Source organism: Coregonus lavaretus, assembly GCF_964263955.1.
Source record: "Coregonus lavaretus genome assembly, contig: HAP1_SCAFFOLD_843, whole genome shotgun sequence".
Lineage (NCBI taxonomy): Eukaryota > Metazoa > Chordata > Actinopteri > Salmoniformes > Salmonidae > Coregonus > Coregonus lavaretus.
In genome coordinates this window covers 51264-78009 of record NW_028165129.1, presented here as the reverse complement: position 1 = coordinate 78009, position 26746 = coordinate 51264, and the positions used below count along the sequence as shown (strand labels likewise).

General features: G+C 40.3%; 1 protein-coding gene across 1 annotated transcript in view; it reads right to left on the bottom strand.

The window, feature by feature from the left end:
• Positions 1-26746, bottom strand: part of LOC311116245 (contactin-5-like) — a gene marked incomplete at both ends in the record, with an annotated part of 103516 nt that overhangs the window by 25958 nt on the left and 50812 nt on the right. The window contains one exon of the mRNA XM_084191355.1: positions 4247-4415. Coding sequence (XP_084047481.1) covers positions 4247-4415 — 169 coding nt within the window. The remainder of the gene's footprint in view (positions 1-4246; positions 4416-26746) is intronic.

The following is a 26746-nucleotide window of genomic DNA, read 5'->3' as shown; positions in this document are numbered from 1 at the left end:
AGTCTGTTTACTAACTCCTAGCCTGGTGTTCCAGTCAGTCTGTTTACTAACTCCTAGCCTGGTGTTCCAGTCTGTTTACTAACTCCTAGCCTGGTGTTCCAGTCTGTTTACTAACTCCTAGCCTGGTGTTCCAGTCAGTCTGTTTACTAACTCCTAGCCTGGTGTTCCAGTCAGTCTGTTTACTAACTCCTAGCCTGGTGTTCCAGTCTGTTTACTAACTCCTAGCCTGGTGTTCCAGTCTGTTTACTAACTCCTAGCCTGGTGTTCCAGTCTGTTTACTAACTCCTAGCCTGGTGTTCCAGTCTGTTTACTAAATCCTAGCCTGGTGTTCCAGTCTGTTTACTAAATCCTAGCCTGGTGTTCCAGTCTGTTTACTAACTCCTAGCCTGGTGTTCCAGTCTGTTTACTAACTCCTAGCCTGGTGTTCCAGTCTGTTTACTAACTCCTAGCCTGGTGTTCCAGTCAGTCTGTTTACTAACTCCTAACCTGGTGTTCCAGTCTGTTTACTAACTCCTAGCCTGGTGTTCCAGTCTGTTTACTAACTCCTAGCCTGGTGTTCCAGTCTGTTTACTAACTCCTAGCCTGGTGTTCCAGTCTGTTTGCTAACTCCTAGCCTGGTGTTCCAGTCTGTTTACTAACTCCTAGCCTGGTGTTCCAGTCTGTTTACTAAACTCCTAACCTGGTGTTCCAGTCTGTTTACTAACTCCTATCCTGGTGTTCCAGTCTGTTTACTAACTCCTAGCCTGGTGTTCCAGTCTGTTTACTAACTCCTAGCCTGGTGTTCCATTCTGTCTGTTTATCGGCCCTTGCCTAGTATTCCAGTCTGTTTATTAACTCTATCATGGTGTTCCAGTGTATTGATTAGCCCTATCCTGGTGTTCCAGTGTATTGATTAGCCATATCCTGGTGTTCCAGTGTATTGATTAGCCCTATCCTGGTGTTCCAGTGTATTGATTAGCCCTATCCTGGTGTTCCAGTGTATTGATTAGCCCTATCCTGGTGTTCCAGTGTATTGATTAGCACTATCCTGGTGTTCCAGTGTATTGATTAGCCCTATCCTGGTGTTCCAGTGTATTGATTAGCCCTAGTCTGGTGTTCCAGTGTATTGATTAGCACTATCCTGGTGTTCCAGTGTATTGATTAGCCCTATCCTGGTGTTCCAGTGTATTGATTAACACTATCCTGGTGTTCCAGTGTATTGATTAGCCCTATCCTGGTGTTCCAGTGTATTGATTAGCCCTTTCCTGGTGTTCCAGTGTTTTGATTAGCCCTAGTCTGGTGTTCCAGTGTATTGATTAGCCCTATCCTGGTGTTCCAGTGTATTGATTAGCCCTATCCTGGTGTTCCAGTGTATTGATTAGCCCTATCCTCGTGTTCCAGTGTATTGATTAGCCCTTTCCTGGTGTTCCAGTGTATTGATTAGCCCTTTCCTGGAGTTCCAGTGTCTTGATTAGCCCTATCCTGGTGTTCCAGTGTATTGATTAGCCCTATCCTGGTGTTCCAGTGTATTGATTAGCCCTATCCTGGTGTTCCAGTGTATTGATTAGCCCTATCCTGGTTTTCCAGTGTATTGATTAGCCCTATCCTGGTGTTCCAGTGTATTGATTAGCCCTATCCTGGTGTTCCAGTGTATTGATTAGCCCTATCCTGTTGTTCCAGTGTATAGATTAGCCCTATCCTGGTGTTCCAGTGTATTGATTAGCCCTATCCTGGTGTTCCAGTGTATTGATTAGCCCTATCCTGGTGTTCCAGTGTATTGATTAGCCCTATCCTGGTGTTCTACTAGCTGTACACAATACCTCATAATGACACAACAAAATCTTTTTTCGAAATGTTCTAAAATGTATACAAAATAAACTAAACGGAAATACCACATTTACATAAGTATAAGTACTTTATTGAAGCACCTTAGGCATCGATTACAGCCTCAAATCTTATTGGGTATGAGGCTACAAGCTTGGCATACCTGTATTTGGGGAGTTTCTCCCATTCTTCTCTGCAGATCCTCTCATGCTCTGTCAGGTTGGATTGGGAGCGTCGCTGCAAAGCTATTTTCAGGTCTCTCCAGAGATATTCGATCGGGTTCAAGTCCGGACTCTGGCTGGGACACTCAAAGACATTCAGAGACTTGTCCCGAAGCCACTCCTGCATTGTCTTGGCTGTGTGCTTAGGGTTGTTGGTGAACCTTCGCCCCAGTCTGAGGTCCTGAGAGCTCAGGAGCAGGTTTTCATCATGGATCTCTCTGTACTTTTCTCCAATCATCTTTCCCTCGATGCTGCCTAGTCCCCCAGTCCCTTCTGCTGAAAAACATCCCCACAGCATGATGCTGCCACCACCATGCTTCACCGTAGGAATGGTGCCAGGTTTCCTCCAGACGTGACGCTTGGCATTCAGGCCAAACAGTTCAATTTTGGTTTCATCAGGCAAACTCCAAGCGGGCTGTCATGTGCCTTTTTTCTGAGGAGTGGCTTCCGTCTGGCCACTCTACCATAAAGGCCTGATTGGTGGCGTGCTGCAGAGATGGTTGTCCTTCTGGAAGGTTCTCCCATCTCCACAGAGGAACTGTGGAGCTCTGTCAGAGTGACCATCGGGTTCTTGGTCACCTCCCTGACCAAGGCCCTTCTCCCCCGATTACTCAGTTTGGCTGGGCGGCCAGCTCTAGGAAGAGTCTTGGTGGTTCCAAACTTCTTCCATTTAAGAATATGGAGGCCACTGTGTACTTGGGGACCTTCAATGCTGCAGAAATGTTTTGGTACCCTTCCCCAGATCTGTGCCTCGACACAATCCTGTCTCGGAGCTCTACTGTCAATTCCTTCGACCTCACGGCTTGGTTTTTGTTCTGACATGCACTGTCAACAGTGGGACTTTATATAGACAGGTGTGTGCCTTTCCAAATCATGTCCAATCAATTGAATTTACCACAGGTGGACTCCAATCAAGTTGTAGAAACATCTCAAGGATGATGAATGGGTACAGCTAAATTTCGAGTCTCATAGCAAAGGGTCTGAATACTTATGTAAATAAGGTATTTCTGTTTTTTATTTTAAATACATTTGCAAACTTTTCTAAAAACCTGTTTAACTTTTTCATTATGGGGTATTGTGTGTAGATTGATGAGGGGGAAAAAATAATTTAATCCATTTTAGCATAAGGCTGTAATGTAACAAAATGTGGAAAAAGTGAAGGGGTCTGAATACTTTCGGAATGCACTGTATATACAGTACCTATAAGGTAAGTCTACCTGGAAGTAATAGTAGGTTCCAGTACTCCAAAAGCCATGCTGTGATTGTATTTGTCACACCCTGATCTGTTTCACCTGTCTTTGTGCTTGTCTCCACCCCCCTCCAGGTGTCGCCCATCTTCCCCATTATCCCCAGTGTATTTATACCTGGGCTCCTGAGTGGCGCAGCGGTCTAAGGCACTGCATCTCAGTGATTGAGGTGTTACTACAGACCCCCTGGTTCGATTCCAGGCTGTATCACAACCGGACGTGATTGGGAGTCCCATAGGGCAGCGAACAATTGGCCCAGCGTCGTCCGGGTTTGGCCGGTGTAGGCTGTCATTGTAAATAAGAATTTGTTCTTAACTGACTTGCCTAGTTAAATAAATAAATAAATAAATAAATAAAATACCTGTGTTTGTCTGTTGCCAGTTCGTTTTGTTTTGTCAAGCCTACAACTGTTTTTCCCCTCGCTTCAGTCTTTCTCAAGTTCCTGTTTTCTAGTTTTCCCGGTTTTGACCATTCTGCCTGCCCTGACCCTGAGCCTGCCTGCCGTTCTGTACCTTGTCACACCACCCTGGATTACTGACCTCTTCCTGCCCTGACACTGAGACTGCCTGCCGTTCTGTACCTTGTCAAACCACCCTGGGTTACTGACCTCTTCCTGCCCTGACCCTGAGACTGCCTGCCGTTCTGTACCTTGTCACACCACCCTGGATTACTGACCTCTTCCTGCCCTGACACTGAGACTGCCTGCCGTTCTGTACCTTGTCAAACCACCCTGGATTACTGACCTCTTCCTGCCCTGACCCTGAGACTGCCTGCCGTTCTGTACCTTTTGGACTCTGATCTGGATTACTGACCTGTCATTTGCCTGTCCCCTGTTTTTGTAATAAACTTTTGTTACTTCGACACTGTCTCCATCTGGGTCTTCTCCTGAAACGTGATAGTACTTGACCATTGGAAACAAGTAAATACAGTAGCACATTAGTTTGATTGAGCCCAATCCCCCAGTGTCTATCTTACCTGAAGAGGTGAGTACTCTGACCTGGGAGCTGGCTGCTCCCTCTCCCCCCTCACTCACTGCCCGCACCTCAATTATGTATATGCCCCCCTCAGGGAGAGAGAGGACGGCCGAGGGGTTGATGGTCCTCATCACCTGGTGGTGGACACGCCCCTCCTGGCTCAGTAACACCTGTAGTAGGACAATCAATTCATCAATGGTGGACAAGCCCACTCAACACCTGTATTAGGAAACGCAAACAATCAATTAACCAATTAATCAATGGTGGACAAGCCCACTCAACACCTGTAGTAGGACAATCAATTAATCAATGGTGGACAAGCCCACTCAACACCTGTATTAGGAAACGCAAACAATCAATTAACCAATTAATCAATGGTGGACAAGCCCACTCAACACCTGTAGTAGGACAATCAATTAATCAATGGTGGACAAGCCCACTCAACACCTGTAGTAGGACACGCAAACAATCAATTAACCAATTAATCAATCAGTCAAGTAATAAATTAATCAAATAATTATCAATGTTGGACACACCCCTCCTGACCCAATAACACCTCTAGTAGGACACACAAAAAAACAATATGCTTGAGACTGCTGATGTGATAAATCAAAATGAATGACTTTATTTGTAAGTAAAGGATGTCTATTTCTTCTGAGTTTGACGACTCCTAACCTTGGTTCCCTGAAGGAAGATATGTGACATTACACATGATGGCAAAGAAAGAAAAGCCTGCACCTATGTTTCTACAGACAGTGTCTTATTCCTGCAGCCACATATAGAATGTTTCAGTTGCAATAGCCTTCCTCAGGTCAAGATGGCGCAGTAGAGCTTGTTGTATACCTGTTGGCTATGTTGAGTCAGCGGGTCACTCTGCCAGAGCTAATAAGACAGAAAAATAAACATATGCTGGCCCTGAGGTTACTGGCTCCAGAGTGTTAATGGTGTTGGTTATAGGCAGTTTGTCTGTGTCTGGATAGGCTATGTATAGTTTGTATTGTACCAGGTAAGATGACTCAGAAGTTGACAACACATTCTCATTTACAGCAACGACCTGGGGAAAAGTGGCAGGGAAGATGAGAGGAGTTGGATGAGTGAGCTGGGGATGATTAGGTGGCTATGTTATTGTGGAGGTGATTGCGCCCACAACAGTATGGCATTGGTTGAAGCTAGGGCTAATAAATTAAAATCTCCCTACCATCAAATCTAATCCAAAATGACACCAATGTCACATCAACTTGATTGGAGGCACACAACACACTCCACGCCTCACGTCATGAGTCGTTCGGTCATTACAGAGAAAAACGAACATGGTTGTTAACAATTGAGTTCTCCGAGTATTTGCTACACCCACCTAACGTTAGCTGAAATTCTAGACGTTGGATTAAAATGAGACTATAGCACCCATAACGTGACCATTGGACATTACAAATGCCGGATTGACTAAATATATAGGTGCAACTGTTTAGAATGTATAATTTATCAATCTCACATGCTCATTTCTGTCCATTAAGAACCAACCATGTGCTACCTTTTCAGGCGAATCGCAGTGTTCTAAAACCAAGACCTGCAACTCTGTTACTGCGCAACAGCCGCTAGCTAGTAGCAGGCTAACAGCAGTATCTAGCTAGCTAACACTAGTCAGATGACAAGCAATCTACAAGCAAAAGAAGCAAGCTAGCTAGACATATTAATATTTGGAAGGTTTTTCACATGGCTGAAGTCAGTTTAAAAAGGTTTGAATCCTAAGCAACCTGCCTACACATAGTTTGAAGTACAATAGACCAACATAGCTACTGTAGTAGGTCAAAGCTGTGTGCTGGAAAACCTTGGTAGAGCATGGGTGGAGTAGACATTGGGGTGCTCATGTGGATTTCATTATTTTTCGGCTTCAGACCAACGCCTGTTTCACACTTCGAACTGTTTTTAGTTTAGTATGAAAGTATGGTTGGATGAGTTATCAGGGGGTGATTAAGTGGATATATACAGTATGATAGTATGGTTGGATGAGTTATCAGGGGGTAATTAAGTGGATCTATTCAGTATGATAGTATGGTTGGATGAGTTATCAGGGGGTGATTAAGTTGATCTATTCAGTATGATAGTATGGTTGGATGAGTTATCAAGGGGTGATTAAGTGGCTATTTACAGTATGATAGTATGGTTGGATGAGTTATCAGGGGGTGATTAAGTGGATCTATTCAGTATGATAGTATGGTTGGATGAGTTATCAAGGGGTGATTAAGTGGCTATATACAGAATGATAGTATGGTTGGATGAGTTATCAGGGGGTGATTAAGTGGACATATACAGTATGATAGTATGGTTGGATGAGTTATCAGGGGGTGATTAAGTGAATATATACAGTATGATAGTATGGTTGGATGAGTTATCAGGGGGTGATTAAGTGGCTATTTACAGTATGATAGTATGGTTGGATGAGTTATCAGGGGGTGATTAAGTGGATATATACAGTATGATAGTTTGGTTGGATGAGTTATCAGGGGGTGATTAAGTGGATATATACAGAATGATAGTATGGTTGGATGAGTTATCAGGGGGTGATTAAGTGGCTATATACAGTATGATAGTTTGGTTGGATGAGTTATCAGGGGGTGATTAAGTGGATATATACAGTATGAAAGTATGGTTGGATGAGTTATCAGGGGGTGATTAAGTGGATATATACAGAATGATAGTATGGTTGGATGAGTTATCAGGGGGTGATTAAGTGGATATATACAGAATGATAGTATGGTTGGATGAGTTATCAGGGGGTGATTAAGTGGCTATATACAGAATGATAGTATGGTTGGATGAGTTATCAGGGGGTGATTAAGTGGATATATACAGTATGATAGTTTGGTTGGATGAGTTATCAGGGGGTGATTAAGTGGATAAATAATATAATATGCCAATTAGCAGACGCTTTTATCCAAAGCAACTTACAGTCATGCGTGCATACATTATAATTTTTTTTGTGTATGGGTTGTCCGGGGATCGAACCCACTACCTTGGCGTTAGAAGCGCCGTGCTCTACCAGCTGAGCTACAGAGGACCATATACAGTATGATAGTATGGTTGGATGAGTTATCAGGGGGTGATTAAGTGGATATATACATTATGATAGTATGGTTGGATGAGTTATCAAGGGGTGATTAAGTGGATATATACAGTATGATAGTATGGTTGGATGAGTTATCAGGGGGTGATTAAGTGGATATATACAGTATGATAGTATGGTTGGATGAGTTATCAAGGGGTGATTAAGTGGATCTATACAGTATGATAGTATGGTTGGATGAGTTATCAGGGGGTGATTAAGTGGATCTATACAGTATGATAGTATGGTTGGATGAGTTATCAGGGGGTGATTAAGTGGATCTATACAGTATGATAGTATGGTTGGATGAGTTATCAGGGGGTGATTAAGTGGATCTATTCAGTATGATAGTATGGTTGGATGAGTTATCAGGGGGTGATTAAGTGGATATATACAGTATGATAGTATGGTTGGATGAGTTATCAGGGGGTAATTAAGTGGCTATTTACAGTATGATAGTATGGTTGGATGAGTTATCAGGGGGTGATTAAGTGGATATATACAGAATGATAGTATGGTTGGATGAGTTATCAGGGGGTGATTAAGTGGATATATATAGTATGATAGTATGGTTGGATTAGTTATCAGGGGGTGATTAAGTGGATATATACAGTATGATAGTATGGTTGGATGAGTTATCAGGGGGTGATTAAGTGGATATATACAGAATGATAGTATGGTTGGATGAGTTATCAGGGGGTGATTAAGTGGATATATACAGTATGAAAGTATGGTTGGATGAGTTATCAGGGGGTGATTAAGTGGATATATACAGAATGATAGTATGGTTGGATGAGTTATCAGGGGGTGATTAAGTGGATATATATAGTATGGTTGGATGAGTTATCAGGGGGTGATTAAGTGGCCATATACAGTATGATAGTATGGTTGGATGAGTTATCAGGGGGTGATTAAGTGGATATATACAGTATGATAGTATGGTTGGATGAGTTATCAGGGGGTGATTAAGTGGATCTATAAAGAATGATAGTATGTTTGGATGAGTTATCAGGGGGTGATTAAGTGGATATATACAGAATGATAGTATGGTTGGATGAGTTATCAGGGGGTGATTAAGTGGATCTATACAGTATTATAATATGGTTGGATGAGTTATCAGGGGGTGATTAAGTGGATATATACAGTATGATAGTATGGTTGGATGAGTTATCAGGGGGTGATTAAGTGGATATATACAGTATGATAGTATGGTTGGATGAGTTATCAGGGGGTGATTAAGTGGACATATACAGAATGATAGTATGGTTGGATAAGTTATCAGGGGGTGATTAAGTGGATATATACAGTATGATAGTATGGTTGGATGAGTTATCAGGGGGTGATTAAGTGGATCTATACAGAATGATAGTATGGTTGCATGAGTTATCAGGGGGTGATTAAGTGGATATATACAGTATGATAGTATGGTTGGATGAGTTATCAGGGGGTGATTAAGTGGATATATACAGTATGATAGTATGGTTGGATGAGTTATCAGGGGGTGATTAACTGGATATATACAGTATGATAGTATGGTTGGATGAGTTATCAGGGGGTGATTAAGTGGCATTATACAGTATGAAAGTATGGTTGGATGAGTTATCAGGGGGTGATTAAGTGGATATATATAGTATGATAGTATGGTTGGATGAGTTATCAGGGGGTGATTAAGTGGCATTATACAGTATGAAAGTATGGTTGGATGAGTTATCAGGGGGTGATTAAGTGGATATATACAGAATGATAGTATGGTTGGATGAGTTATCAGGGGGTGATTAAGTGGATATATATAGTATGGTTGGATGAGTTATCAGGGGGTGATTAAGTGGATATTTACAGTATGATAGTATGGTTGGATGAGTTATCAGGGGGTGATTAAGTGGCTATTTACAGTATGATAGTATGGTTGGATGAGTTATCAGGGGGTGATTAAGTGGATATATACAGAATGATAGTATGGTTGGATGAGTTATCAGGGGGTGATTAAGTGGATATATACAGAATGATAGTATGGTTGGATGAGTTATCAGGGGGTGATTAAGTGGATATATACAGTATGATAGTATGGTTGGATGAGTTATCAGGGGGTGATTAAGTGGCATTATACAGTATGAAAGTATGGTTGGATGAGTTATCAGGGGGTGATTAAGTGGATATATATAGTATGATAGTATGGTTGGATGAGTTATCAGGGGGTGATTAAGTGGCATTATACAGTATGAAAGTATGGTTGGATGAGTTATCAGGGGGTGATTAAGTGGATATATACAGAATGATAGTATGGTTGGATGAGTTATCAGGGGGTGATTAAGTGGATATATATAGTATGGTTGGATGAGTTATCAGGGGGTGATTAAGTGGATATTTACAGTATGATAGTATGGTTGGATGAGTTATCAGGGGGTGATTAAGTGGCTATTTACAGTATGATAGTATGGTTGGATGAGTTATCAGGGGGTGATTAAGTGGATATATACAGAATGATAGTATGGTTGGATGAGTTATCAGGGGGTGATTAAGTGGATATATACAGAATGATAGTATGGTTGGATGAGTTATCAGGGGGTGATTAAGTGGATATATACAGTATGATAGTATGGTTGGATGAGTTATCAGGGGGTGATTAGGTGGATATATATAGTATGGTTGGATGAGTTATCAGGGGGTGATTAAGTGGATATATATAGTATGGTTGGATGAGTTATCAGGAGGTGATTAAGTGGATATATATAGTATGGTTGGATGAGTTATCAGGGGGTGATTAAGTGGATATATACAGTATGATAGTATGGTTGGATGAGTTCTCAGGGGGTGATTAAGTGGATATATACAGAATGATAGTATGGTTGGATGAGTTATCAGGGGGTGATTAAGTGGATATATACAGTATGATAGCATGGTTGGATGAGTTATAAGGGGGTGATTAAGTGGATATATACAGAATGATAGTATGGTTGGATGAGTTATCAGGGGGTGATTAAGTGGCTATTTACAGTATGATAGTATGGTTGGATGAGTTATCAGGGGGTGATTAAGTGAATATATACAGTATGATAGTATGGTTGGATGAGTTATCAGGGGGTGATTAAGTGGCTATTTACAGTATGATAGTATGGTTGGATGAGTTATCAGGGGGTGATTAAGTGGATCTATACAGTATGATAGTATGGTTGGATGAGTTATCAGGGGGTGATTAAGTGGATCTATTCAGTATCATAGTATGGTTGGATGAGTTATCAGGGGGTGATTAAGTGGCTATATACAGTATGATAGTTTGGTTGGATGAGTTATCAGGGGGTGATTAAGTGGATATATACAGTATGAAAGTATGGTTGGATGAGTTATCAGGGGGTGATTAAGTGGATATATACAGAATGATAGTATGGTTGGATGAGTTATCAGGGGGTGATTAAGTGGATATATACAGAATGATAGTATGGTTGGATGAGTTATCAGGGGGTGATTAGGTGGATATATATAGTATGGTTGGATGAGTTATCAGGGGGTGATTAAGTGGATATATATAGTATGGTTGGATGAGTTATCAGGAGGTGATTAAGTGGATATATATAGTATGGTTGGATGAGTTATCAGGGGGTGATTAAGTGGATATATACAGTATGATAGTATGGTTGGATGAGTTCTCAGGGGGTGATTAAGTGGATTAATACAGAATGATAGTATGGTTGGATGAGTTATCAGGGGGTGATTAAGTGGATATATACAGTATGATAGCATGGTTGGATGAGTTATAAGGGGGTGATTAAGTGGATATATACAGAATGATAGTATGGTTGGATGAGTTATCAGGGGGTGATTAAGTGGCTATTTACAGTATGATAGTATGGTTGGATGAGTTATCAGGGGGTGATTAAGTGAATATATACAGTATGATAGTATGGTTGGATGAGTTATCAGGGGGTGATTAAGTGGCTATTTACAGTATGATAGTATGGTTGGATGAGTTATCAGGGGGTGATTAAGTGGCTATTTACAGTATGATAGTATGGTTGGATGAGTTATCAGGGGGTGATTAAGTGGATATATACAGAATGATAGTATGGTTGGATGAGTTATCAGGGGGTGATTAAGTGGATATATACAGAATGATAGTATGGTTGGATGAGTTATCAGGGGGTGATTAAGTGGATATATACAGTATGATAGTATGGTTGGATGAGTTATCAGGGGGTGATTAGGTGGATATATATAGTATGGTTGGATGAGTTATCAGGGGGTGATTAAGTGGATATATATAGTATGGTTGGATGAGTTATCAGGAGGTGATTAAGTGGATATATATAGTATGGTTGGATGAGTTATCAGGGGGTGATTAAGTGGATATATACAGTATGATAGTATGGTTGGATGAGTTCTCAGGGGGTGATTAAGTGGATATATACAGAATGATAGTATGGTTGGATGAGTTATCAGGGGGTGATTAAGTGGATATATACAGTATGATAGCATGGTTGGATGAGTTATAAGGGGGTGATTAAGTGGATATATACAGAATGATAGTATGGTTGGATGAGTTATCAGGGGGTGATTAAGTGGCTATTTACAGTATGATAGTATGGTTGGATGAGTTATCAGGGGGTGATTAAGTGAATATATACAGTATGATAGTATGGTTGGATGAGTTATCAGGGGGTGATTAAGTGGCTATTTACAGTATGATAGTATGGTTGGATGAGTTATCAGGGGGTGATTAAGTGGATCTATACAGTATGATAGTATGGTTGGATGAGTTATCAGGGGGTGATTAAGTGGATCTATTCAGTATGATAGTATGGTTGGATGAGTTATCAGGGGGTGATTAAGTGGCTATATACAGTATGATAGTTTGGTTGGATGAGTTATCAGGGGGTGATTAAGTGGATATATACAGTATGAAAGTATGGTTGGATGAGTTATCAGGGGGTGATTAAGTGGATATATACAGAATGATAGTATGGTTGGATGAGTTATCAGGGGGTGATTAAGTGGATATATACAGAATGATAGTATGGTTGGATGAGTTATCAGGGGGTGATTAGGTGGATATATATAGTATGGTTGGATGAGTTATCAGGGGGTGATTAAGTGGATATATATAGTATGGTTGGATGAGTTATCAGGAGGTGATTAAGTGGATATATATAGTATGGTTGGATGAGTTATCAGGGGGTGATTAAGTGGATATATACAGTATGATAGTATGGTTGGATGAGTTCTCAGGTGGTGATTAAGTGGATTAATACAGAATGATAGTATGGTTGGATGAGTTATCAGGGGGTGATTAAGTGGATATATACAGTATGATAGCATGGTTGGATGAGTTATAAGGGGGTGATTAAGTGGATATATACAGAATGATAGTATGGTTGGATGAGTTATCAGGGGGTGATTAAGTGGCTATTTACAGTATGATAGTATGGTTGGATGAGTTATCAGGGGGTGATTAAGTGAATATATACAGTATGATAGTATGGTTGGATGAGTTATCAGGGGGTGATTAAGTGGCTATTTACAGTATGATAGTATGGTTGGATGAGTTATCAGGGGGTGATTAAGTGGATCTATACAGTATGATAGTATGGTTGGATGAGTTATCAGGGGGTGATTAAGTGGCTATTTACAGTATGATAGTATGGTTGGATGAGTTATCAGGGGGTGATTAAGTGGATCTATACAGTATGATAGTATGGTTGGATGAGTTATCAGGGGGTGATTAAGTGGATCTATTCAGTATGATAGTATGGTTGGATGAGTTATCAGGGGGTGATTAAGTGGCTATATACAGTATGATAGTTTGGTTGGATGAGTTATCAGGGGGTGATTAAGTGGATATATACAGTATGAAAGTATGGTTGGATGAGTTATCAGGGGGTGATTAAGTGGATATATACAGAATGATAGTATGGTTGGATGAGTTATCAGGGGGTGATTAAGTGGATATATACAGAATGATAGTATGGTTGGATGAGTTATCAGGGGGTGATTAGGTGGATATATATAGTATGGTTGGATGAGTTATCAGGGGGTGATTAAGTGGATATATATAGTATGGTTGGATGAGTTATCAGGAGGTGATTAAGTGGATATATATAGTATGGTTGGATGAGTTATCAGGGGGTGATTAAGTGGATATATACAGTATGATAGTATGGTTGGATGAGTTCTCAGGGGGTGATTAAGTGGATTAATACAGAATGATAGTATGGTTGGATGAGTTATCAGGGGGTGATTAAGTGGATATATACAGTATGATAGCATGGTTGGATGAGTTATAAGGGGGTGATTAAGTGGATATATACAGAATGATAGTATGGTTGGATGAGTTATCAGGGGGTGATTAAGTGGCTATTTACAGTATGATAGTATGGTTGGATGAGTTATCAGGGGGTGATTAAGTGAATATATACAGTATGATAGTATGGTTGGATGAGTTATCAGGGGGTGATTAAGTGGCTATTTACAGTATGATAGTATGGTTGGATGAGTTATCAGGGGGTGATTAAGTGGCTATTTACAGTATGATAGTATGGTTGGATGAGTTATCAGGGGGTGATTAAGTGGATATATACAGAATGATAGTATGGTTGGATGAGTTATCAGGGGGTGATTAAGTGGATATATACAGAATGATAGTATGGTTGGATGAGTTATCAGGGGGTGATTAAGTGGATATATACAGTATGATAGTATGGTTGGATGAGTTATCAGGGGGTGATTAGGTGGATATATATAGTATGGTTGGATGAGTTATCAGGGGGTGATTAAGTGGATATATATAGTATGGTTGGATGAGTTATCAGGAGGTGATTAAGTGGATATATATAGTATGGTTGGATGAGTTATCAGGGGGTGATTAAGTGGATATATACAGTATGATAGTATGGTTGGATGAGTTCTCAGGGGGTGATTAAGTGGATATATACAGAATGATAGTATGGTTGGATGAGTTATCAGGGGGTGATTAAGTGGATATATACAGTATGATAGCATGGTTGGATGAGTTATAAGGGGGTGATTAAGTGGATATATACAGAATGATAGTATGGTTGGATGAGTTATCAGGGGGTGATTAAGTGGCTATTTACAGTATGATAGTATGGTTGGATGAGTTATCAGGGGGTGATTAAGTGAATATATACAGTATGATAGTATGGTTGGATGAGTTATCAGGGGGTGATTAAGTGGCTATTTACAGTATGATAGTATGGTTGGATGAGTTATCAGGGGGTGATTAAGTGGATCTATACAGTATGATAGTATGGTTGGATGAGTTATCAGGGGGTGATTAAGTGGATCTATTCAGTATGATAGTATGGTTGGATGAGTTATCAGGGGGTGATTAAGTGGCTATATACAGTATGATAGTTTGGTTGGATGAGTTATCAGGGGGTGATTAAGTGGATATATACAGTATGAAAGTATGGTTGGATGAGTTATCAGGGGGTGATTAAGTGGATATATACAGAATGATAGTATGGTTGGATGAGTTATCAGGGGGTGATTAAGTGGATATATACAGAATGATAGTATGGTTGGATGAGTTATCAGGGGGTGATTAGGTGGATATATATAGTATGGTTGGATGAGTTATCAGGGGGTGATTAAGTGGATATATATAGTATGGTTGGATGAGTTATCAGGAGGTGATTAAGTGGATATATATAGTATGGTTGGATGAGTTATCAGGGGGTGATTAAGTGGATATATACAGTATGATAGTATGGTTGGATGAGTTCTCAGGGGGTGATTAAGTGGATTAATACAGAATGATAGTATGGTTGGATGAGTTATCAGGGGGTGATTAAGTGGATATATACAGTATGATAGCATGGTTGGATGAGTTATAAGGGGGTGATTAAGTGGATATATACAGAATGATAGTATGGTTGGATGAGTTATCAGGGGGTGATTAAGTGGCTATTTACAGTATGATAGTATGGTTGGATGAGTTATCAGGGGGTGATTAAGTGAATATATACAGTATGATAGTATGGTTGGATGAGTTATCAGGGGGTGATTAAGTGGCTATTTACAGTATGATAGTATGGTTGGATGAGTTATCAGGGGGTGATTAAGTGGATCTATACAGTATGATAGTATGGTTGGATGAGTTATCAGGGGGTGATTAAGTGGATCTATTCAGTATGATAGTATGGTTGGATGAGTTATCAGGGGGTGATTAAGTGGCTATATACAGTATGATAGTTTGGTTGGATGAGTTATCAGGGGGTGATTAAGTGGATATATACAGTATGAAAGTATGGTTGGATGAGTTATCAGGGGGTGATTAAGTGGATATATACAGAATGATAGTATGGTTGGATGAGTTATCAGGGGGTGATTAAGTGGATATATACAGAATGATAGTATGGTTGGATGAGTTATCAGGGGGTGATTAAGTGGCTATATACAGAATGATAGTATGGTTGGATGAGTTATCAGGGGGTGATTAAGTGGATATTTACAGTATGATAGTATGGTTGGATGAGTTATCAGGGGGTGATTAAGTGGATATATATAGTATGATAGTATGGTTGGATGAGTTATCAGGGGGTGATTAAGTGGCTATATACAGAATGATAGTATGGTTGGATGAGTTATCAGGGGGTGATTAAGTGGATATATACAGTATGATAGTTTGGTTGGATGAGTTATCAGGGGGTGATTAAGTGGATAAATAATATAATATGCCAATTAGCAGACGCTTTTATCCAAAGCAACTTACAGTCATGCGTGCATACATTATAATTTTTTTTGTGTATGGGTTGTCCGGGGATCGAACCCACTACCTTGGCGTTAGAAGCGCCGTGCTCTACCAGCTGAGCTACAGAGGACCATATACAGTATGATAGTATGGTTGGATGAGTTATCAGGGGGTGATTAAGTGGATCTATACAGTATGATAGTATGGTTGGATGAGTTATCAGGGGGTGATTAAGTGGTTATATACAGTATGATAGTATGGTTGGATGAGTTATCAGGGGGTGATTAAGTGGATATATACATTATGATAGTATGGTTGGATGAGTTATCAAGGGGTGATTAAGTGGATATATACAGTATGATAGTATGGTTGGATGAGTTATCAGGGGGTGATTAAGTGGATATATACAGTATGATAGTATGGTTGGATGAGTTATCAGGGGGTGATTAAGTGGATCTATACAGTATGATAGTATGGTTGGATGAGTTATCAGGGGGTGATTAAGTGGATCTATACAGTATGATAGTATGGTTGGATGAGTTATCAGGGGGTGATTAAGTGGATCAATTCAGTATGATAGTATGGTTGGATGAGTTATCAGGGGGTGATTAAGTGGATATATACAGTATGATAGTATGGTTGGATGAGTTATCAGGGGGTAATTAAGTGGCTATTTACAGTATGATAGTATGGTTGGATGAGTTATCAGGGGGTGATTAAGTGGATATATACAGAATGATAGTATGGTTGGATGAGTTATCAGGGGGTGATTAAGTGGATATATATAGTATGATAGTATGGTTGGATTAGTTATCAGGGGGTGATTAAGTGGATATATACAGTATGATAGTATGGTTGGATGAGTTATCAGGGGGTGATTAAGTGGATATATACAGAATGATAATATGGTTGGATGAGTTATCAGGGGGTGATTAAGTGGATATATACAGTATGAAAGTATGGTTGGATGAGTTATCAGGGGGTGATTAAGTGGATATATACAGAATGATAGTATGGTTGGATGAGTTATCAGGGGGTGATTAAGTGGATATATATATAGTATGGTTGGATGAGTTATCAGGGGGTGATTAAGTGGTTATATACAGTATGATAGTATGGTTGGATGAGTTATCAGGGGGTGATTAAGTGGATATATACAGTATGATAGTATGGTTGGATGAGTTATCAGGGGGTGATTAAGTGGATATATACAGTATGATAGTATGGTTGGATGAGTTATCAGGGGGTGATTAAGTGGATATTTACAGAATGATAGTATGGTTGCATGAGTTATCAGGGGGTGATTAAGTGGATATATATAGTATGATAGTATGGTTGGATGAGTTATCAGGGGGTGATTAAGTGGCTATATACAGTATGATAGTATGTTTCGATGAGTTATCAGGGGGTGATTAAGTGGATATATACAGTATGATAGCATGGTTGGGTGAGTTATCAGGGGGTGATTAAATGGATCTATACAGTATGATAGTATGGTTGGATGAGTTATCAGGGGGTGATTAAATGGATCTATACAGTATGATAGTATGGTTGGATGAGTTATCAGGGGGTGATTAAATGGATCTATACAGTATGATAGTATGGTTGGATGAGTTATCAGGGGGTGATTAACTGGATATATACAGTATGATAGTATGGTTGGATGAGTTATCAGGGGGTGATTAAGTGGCATTATACAGTATGAAAGTATGGTTGGATGAGTTATCAGGGGGTGATTAAGTGGATATATATAGTATGATAGTATGGTTGGATGAGTTATCAGGGGGTGATTAAGTGGCATTATACAGTATGAAAGTATGGTTGGATGAGTTATCAGGGGGTGATTAAGTGGATATATACAGAATGATTGTATGGTTGGATGAGTTATCAGGGGGTGATTAAGTGGATATATACAGAATGATAGTATGGTTGGATGAGTTATCAGGGGGTGATTAAGTGGATATATATAGTATGGTTGGATGAGTTATCAGGGGGTGATTAAGTGGATATTTACAGTATGATAGTATGGTTGGATGAGTTATCAGGGGGTGATTAAGTGGCTATTTACAGTATGATAGTATGGTTGGATGAGTTATCAGGGGGTGATTAAGTGGATATATACAGAATGATAGTATGGTTGGATGAGTTATCAGGGGGTGATTAAGTGGATATATACAGAATGATAGTATGGTTGGATGAGTTATCAGGGGGTGATTAAGTGGATATATACAGTATGATAGTATGGTTGGATGAGTTATCAGGGGGTGATTAGGTGGATATATATAGTATGGTTGGATGAGTTATCAGGGGGTGATTAAGTGGATATATATAGTATGGTTGGATGGTTGGATGAGTTATCAGGGGGTGATTAAGTGGATATTTACAGTATGATAGTATGGTTGGATGAGTTATCAGGGGGTGATTAAGTGGATATATACAGTATGATAGTATGGTTGGATGAGTTATCAGGGGGTGATTAAGTGGATATATACAGTATGATAGTATGGTTGGATGAGTTATCAGGGGGTGATTAAGTGGACATATACAGAATGATAGTATGGTTGGATGAGTTATCAGGGGGTGATTAAGTGGATATATACAGTATGATAGTATGGTTGGATGAGTTATCAGGGGGTGATTAAGTGGATCTATACAGAATGATAGTATGGTTGGATGAGTTATCAGGGGGTGATTAAGTGGATATATACAGTATGATAGTATGGTTGGATGAGTTATCAGGGGGTGATTAAGTGGATATTTACAGTATGATAGTATGGTTGGATGAGTTATCAGGGGGTGATTAAGTGGATATATACAGTATGATAGTATGGTTGGATGAGTTATCAGGGGGTGATTAAGTGGATATATACAGAATGATAGTATGGTTGGATGAGTTATCAGGGGGTGATTAAGTGGATATATACAGAATGATAGTATGGTTGGATGAGTTATCAGGGGGTGATTAAGTGGATATATACAGTATGATAGTATGGTTGGATGAGTTATCAGGGGGTGATTAAGTGGATATATACAGTATGATAGTATGGTTGGATGAGTTATCAGGGGGTGATTAAGTGGCTATATACAGTATGATAGTATGGTTGGATGAGTTATCAGGGGGTGATTAAATGGATCTATACAGTATGATAGTATGGTTGGATGAGTTATCAGGGGGTGATTAACTGGATATATACAGTATGATAGTATGGTTGGATGAGTTATCAGGGGGTGATTAAGTGGCATTATACAGTATGAAAGTATGGTTGGATGAGTTATCAGGGGGTGATTAAGTGGATATATATAGTATGATAGTATGGTTGGATGAGTTATCAGGGGGTGATTAAGTGGCATTATACAGTATGAAAGTATGGTTGGATGAGTTATCAGGGGGTGATTAAGTGGATATATACAGAATGATAGTATGGTTGGATGAGTTATCAGGGGGTGATTAAGTGGATATATATAGTATGGTTGGATGAGTTATCAGGGGGTGATTAAGTGGATATTTACAGTATGATAGTATGGTTGGATGAGTTATCAGGGGGTGATTAAGTGGCTATTTACAGTATGATAGTATGGTTGGATGAGTTATCAGGGGGTGATTAAGTGGATATATACAGAATGATAGTATGGTTGGATGAGTTATCAGGGGGTGATTAAGTGGATATATACAGTATGATAGTATGGTTGGATGAGTTATCAGGGGGTGATTAGGTGGATATATATAGTATGGTTGGATGAGTTATCAGGGGGTGATTAAGTGGATATATATAGTATGGTTGGATGAGTTATCAGGAGGTGATTAAGTGGATATATATAGTATGGTTGGATGAGTTATCAGGGGGTGATTAAGTGGATATATACAGTATGATAGTATGGTTGGATGAGTTCTCAGGGGGTGATTAAGTGGATATATACAGAATGATAGTATGGTTGGATGAGTTATCAGGGGGTGATTAAGTGGATATATACAGTATGATAGCATGGTTGGATGAGTTATAAGGGGGTGATTAAGTGGATATATACAGAATGATAGTATGGTTGGATGAGTTATCAGGGGGTGATTAAGTGGCTATTTACAGTATGATAGTATGGTTGGATGAGTTATCAGGGGGTGATTAAGTGGATATATACAGTATGATAGTATGGTTGGATGAGTTATCAGGGGGTGATTAAGTGGATATATACAGTATGATAGTATGGTTGGATGAGTTATCAGGGGGTGATTAAGTGGATATATACAGTATGATAGTATGGTTGGATGAGTTATCAGGGGGTGATTAAGTGGATATATACAGAATGATAGTATGGTTGGATGAGTTATCAGGGGGTGATTAAGTGGATCTATACAGTATGATAGTATGGTTGGATGAGTTATCAGGGGGTGATTAAGTGGATATATACAGAATGATAGTATGGTTGGATGAGTTATCAGGGGGTGATTAAGTGGATATATACAGTATGATAGTATGGTTGGATGAGTTATCAGGAGGTGATTAAGTGGATATATACAGTATGATAGTATGGTTGGATGAGTTATCAGGGGGTGATTAAGTGGATATTTACAGTATGATAGTATGGTTGGATGAGTTATCAGGGGGTGATTAAGTGGATATTTACAGTATGATAGTATGGTTGGATGAGTTATCAGGGGGTGATTAAGTGGATCTATACAGTATGATAGTATGGTTGGATGAGTTATCAGGGGGTGATTAAGTGGATATTTACAGTATGATAGTATGGTTGGATGAGTTATCAGGGGGTGATTAAGTGGATATTTACAGTATGATAGTATGGTTGGATGAGTTATCAGGGGGTGATTAAGTGGCTATTTACAGTATGATAGTATGGTTGGATGAGTTATCAGGGGGTGATTAAGTGGATATATACAGAATGATAGTATGGTTGGATGAGTTATCAGGGGGTGATTAAGTGGATATATACAGAATGATAGTATGGTTGGATGAGTTATCAGGGGGTGATTAAGTGGATATATACAGTATGATAGTATGGTTGGATGAGTTATCAGGGGGTGATTAGGTGGATATATATAGTATGGTTGGATGAGTTATCAGGGGGTGATTAAGTGGATATATATAGTATGGTTGGATGAGTTATCAGGAGGTGATTAAGTGGATATATATAGTATGGTTGGATGAGTTATCAGGGGGTGATTAAGTGGATATATACAGTATGATAGTATGGTTGGATGAGTTATCAGGGGGTGATTAAGTGGATATATACAGTATGATAGCATGGTTGGATGAGTTATAAGGGGGTGATTAAGTGGATATATACAGAATGATAGTATGGTTGGATGAGTTATCAGGGGGTGATTAAGTGGCTATTTACAGTATGATAGTATGGTTGGATGAGTTATCAGGGGGTGATTAAGTGGATATATACAGTATGATAGTATGGTTGGATGAGTTATCAGGGGGTGATTAAGTGGATATATACAGTATGATAGTATGGTTGGATGAGTTATCAGGGGGTGATTAAGTGGATATATACAGTATGATAGTATGGTTGGATGAGTTATCAGGGGGTGATTAAGTGGATATATACAGAATGATATTATGGTTGGATGAGTTATCAGGGGGTGATTAAGTGGATATATACAGTATGATAGTATGGTTGGATGAGTTATCAGGGGGTGATTAAGTGGATATATACAGAATGATAGTATGGTTGGATGAGTTATCAGGGGGTGATTAAGTGGATATATACAGTATGATAGTATGGTTGGATGAGTTATTAGGAGGTGATTAAGTGGATATATACAGTATGATAGTATGGTTGGATGAGTTATCAGGGGGTGATTAAGTGGATATTTACAGTATGATAGTATGGTTGGATGAGTTATCAGGGGGTGATTAAGTGGATATTTACAGTATGATAGTATGGTTGGATGAGTTATCAGGGGGTGATTAAGTGGATCTATACAGTATGATAGTATGGTTGGATGAGTTATCAGGGGGTGATTAAGTGGATATTTACAGTATGATAGTATGGTTGGATGAGTTATCAGGGGGTGATTAAGTGGATATATACAGTATGATAGTATGGTTGGATGAGTTATCAGGGGGTGATTAAGTGGATATATACAGAATGATAGTATGGTTGGATGAGTTATCAGGGGCTGATTAAGTGGATATATACAGTATGATAGTATGGTTGGATGAGTTATCAGGGGGTGATTAAGTGGATATATACAGTATGATAGTATGGTTGGATGAGTTATCAGGGGGTGATTAAGTGGATATATATAGTATGGTTGGATGAGTTATCAGGGGGTGATTAAGTGGATATATACAGTATGATAGTATGGTTGGATGAGTTATCAAGGGGTGATTAGGAGGCCATAATAGTAAGATGGTCAGAATGGATATTGAGCCAGGACACCAGGTCAGGATGGTTATTGAGCCAGGACACCAGATCAGGATGGGTATTGAGCCAGGACACCAGGTTAGGATGGGTATTGAGCCAAGACACCAGGTCAGGATGGATATTGAGCCAGGACACCAGATCAGGATGGGTATTGAGCCAGGACACCAGGTCAGGATGGATATTGAGCCAGGACACCAGGTCAGGATGGATATTGAGCCAGGACACCAGGTCAGGATGGATATTGAGCTGAACACCAGGTCAGAGTGGGTATTGAGCCAGGACACCAGGTCAGGATGGATATTGAGCCAGGACACTATGTCAGGATGGGTATTGAGCCAGGAAACCATGTCAGGATGGGTATTGAGCCAGGACACCAGGTCAGGATGGATATTGAGCAAGGACACCAGGTCAGGATGGATATTTAGCCAGGAAACCAGGTCAGAATGGGTATTGAGCCAGGACAACAGGTTAGGATGGATATTGAGCCAGGACACCAGGTCAGGATGGGTATTGAGTCAGGACACCAGGTCAGGCTGGGTATTGAGTCAGGACACCAGGTCAGGATGGATATTGAGCCAGGACACCAGGTCAGGATGGATATTGAGCCAGGACACCAGGTCAGGATGTGTATTGAGCCAGGACACCAGGTCAGGATGGTTATTGAGCCAGGACACCAGGTCAGGATGGATATTGAGCCAGGACACCAGGTCAGGATAGATATTGAGCAATTGGATGAGTGATAGATTAATTATTAATGACTAATTATTACACCCTGAAACTGTGTATAATGTGTTAGAAATGTGTGAGTGTAGGACCAGTAAAGGCTATGGCATTGAGCCACTATTTAGCAATGTGAGTAAGAGTTAGGCCAGACAACAAAGACAACTGAGAAACTAAGATAAAGAGGCCTCCCAATTTAGGGAGGGGAGAAACTGTTATGAAAACATGGTGCAGAATATTGTGAGAACGGCAATAACTGAGTAATGCAGGGAGTAGGATATGTGTGTGTGTATGTATGTGTGTATGCATGTGTGTATATGTGTGTGTGTGTGTGAACTGAAGGTCAGTAGAGCAGTTTTAGAGTGGAAAACTACAGCCCGCCTACAGAGGGGAGGGATTTATTTTTGTATGACGTATGAGTATAAAAGATGGACTCTGAAATTGTGATGGCAGAATTCTCAATGAATAAATATCTCTGACTATGCAGACCGGGACTCTGGCCATTACTTAAATCCCAAAAGACTTACAACCTTTTGGGAGACGCACAGAGACACTAAAATAGTTTGTTAAATAATTCACATAACAGCTTGGTCCTTCGAGCCGGATTCCAATACCCTGTTTCTGTCATTCCAGGTAACTCTGAAAACTTTCGACGGGCGAATGATACATTCGTAAATAGAAAGTCCTGCCCTTTGACATTAAGGGTTAAAACAGGCCAGAGGACACCTGATTAATGACAGAGACGGTGACGGAATCCAAACCTACATTGAATCTCGGCTGCAAGGATAAGGTCAGTAGTCTTTATTCATTAACTTGGTGAAATTGATTTGAGGACTTGCTAAAATATTGAAAAGTAGCAAATTGATCAATGCGTAGCCATTTTAAGTGAAATGTGGGGTTGACTGTCAGGAATTATACATTTACATTTTAGTCATTTAGCAGACGCTCTTATCCATAGCGACTTACAGTTAGTGAATACATATATATATATTTTTTTTATACTGGCCCCCCACCCTGGCATTGCAAACGCCATGCTCTATCAACTGAGCTACATCCCTGCCGGCCATTCCCTCCCCTACCCTGGACCAATTGTGCGCCGCCCTTGAGTCTCCCGGTCGCGGCCGGCTGCGACAGAGCCTGGATTCGAACCAGGATCTCTAGTGGCACAGTTAGCACTGCGATGCAGTGCCTTAGACCACTGCGCCACTCAGGAGTAAATTATCAAGATTACATTGTGAGGATAGACTCCTCCGTAGAGTAGGAGATAATTCTGGGGGACTAGTCAACCTGTTGGTGGGTCCGTAATGATTCACGGTAATAGGCCATTACCAAAAGAAACTACCCAGTGTTGAAATAGAAGGAACTATTAAAAGTACACCTATGGGATGTAACCTGTGAGAGATTATTGAACAGTCAACAAATAATCCGAGTTAAACAAATACAAAAAGTACACCAGAAGGAATTAAAGTAGCATGTGTGAGAAATAGAATATTAGTAAAGTCAAAAGTCACAAACAACTGTAGATTTTGCTGTAACTCTATCCGTTCTGGAGCCTTATAAACTCCATGTTACCGATACAACACCAATAATCATGTAAGGTTGTATACGTGTGAGACCTAATGTTTGCTCAAAAGTCACATGAATAATTCCAGGTGGTTGTATAGAGGAGGGAGAACCCATTCCTGTTGTATGAGACTGTCAGGAATTATCAAGATTACATTGTGGGGATCAATCCCTCTGTAAAAGTATGAGATAATTATGGGGGACTAGTCAAGACTACATATACAGGGAGAGGTGGTTGTATAGAGGAGGGAGAACCCATTCCTGTTGTATGAGACTGTCAGGAATTATCAAGATTACATTGTGGGGATCAATCCCTCTGTAAAAGTATGAGATAATTCTGGGGGACTAGTCAAGACTACATATACAGGGAGAGGTGGTTGTATAGAGGAGGGAGAACCCATTCCTGTTGTATGAGACTGTCAGGAATTATCAAGATTACATTGTGGGGATCAATCCCTCTGTAAAAGTATGAGATAATTCTGGGGGACTAGTCAAGATTACATATGCAGGAAGGGGTGATTCAAGGAATTGTTGTGTGAAGCTATTTTGAATTACTTGTTAAATTGACTTGTTATATAGAAGAGGTGGCTAAGGGATTTTTAACAGTACCATCCATGGGGGGGCAAATCCTCACAAGAGGTCCCAGAATTTACTGGGGACGAGAAATGCTTGATGTAATTAAAATGGAATCCAGGGATAGAAGAAATCTCCATTATGTAACCAGGTGGAGGGAGAGGTATGGTTTTGAGGGACGTCTAGACGCAGATAAACTCGAATCCATGCTTAAACAGATACATAAGGTGTGTAAAGGAGAAATAAGCAGTGAGAGAGAGAGAGAGTAGGAGGGGGCCAGTACCCACTGATAGCCTTACCTAATCTATTGGCGGGGAATGAAAGGGGCCCCAGCAACCTTAGATGTATACAGTAATAATAATAATATGCCATTTAGCAGACAGGCCATGAACACAGAGGACGTGGCCAGAGCGGTAGAAGGAATGACCCACCCCGAAACAGGAATAGTAAGGTTTGGGCTGCCGTTAGAGGGCAGTGGGTTTCAGGGGATGCCCAGAGGACACTTTTGCCATGGGCCGATCACGGAGAGTATGTTGGGAAAATAACTGAATTGTGTAATAGCCTCAGAGAGACATGCAATCCATCATGAGCAGAATAACAGACAGGACAGAGCCAAGAAAGAAGGCAGGAAGAAAAGAGAAGTGAGTGAGAGGGAAAGAGAAGTGAAGGTTGAGGTCTCCGTGCCTCCCCCAGAGCAGAGGGCAGAAAGGTTATATCCAAACTTGGCAGACCAGGCATGGAGAGAAAATCCAGATGATGAATACGTAGGGAGGAGAAGGAGAGTGCAGGGGAATAATGTTGCCCCCCCACCCTCCCTATGAGGAAGAAGGGGCTGGAGGAGGAAGGGAAGATGAAGGTGAGGAAGAGCCAGAGGTAGAGGAGTACAGGACAAGGGCAGAGAAAGTCAGACAGGAGAGAAAAGAGAGAAAAGATAGAAGAGAGAGAGAGAGAAGTCCATCCCCCAGCTTTGAGCGTGAGGAAGAGGAAGATAAGGCGTGACTAGTCCTTGAGGGAGAAATAGTAGACTCTAGTGGGGGGAAGACTAAGGAACCCTTTGATCCAAATTGTGAGGTGTTTGAATTGGCTACTATTGACTTAGCACTTCAACAGGAACATAAACCTTATTTGACATTGACAGTAATGGGTATAAAAATTAAATTCCTTTGTGATACGGGAGCCTGCAGGACAGCAACCTGTGCAACAGACAAGCCAGATGGAGTCAGGATTGATGGGGAGAAAATCATAGTGCGATCTGCCTCTGGTCATCAATTTATTGAAAGGTTATCAGCCCCAATAACCCTAAAACATGACCAATCAGGATGAGAGGCAACCATACCCATCCTGATATCTAAGCTGTGTCGGGTAAATTTACTAGGACGTGATGTAATGACTAAATTGAATGTGGCTGTCATTTCCGCTGAGAGGGGAATGAAAGTACACATAGTCAG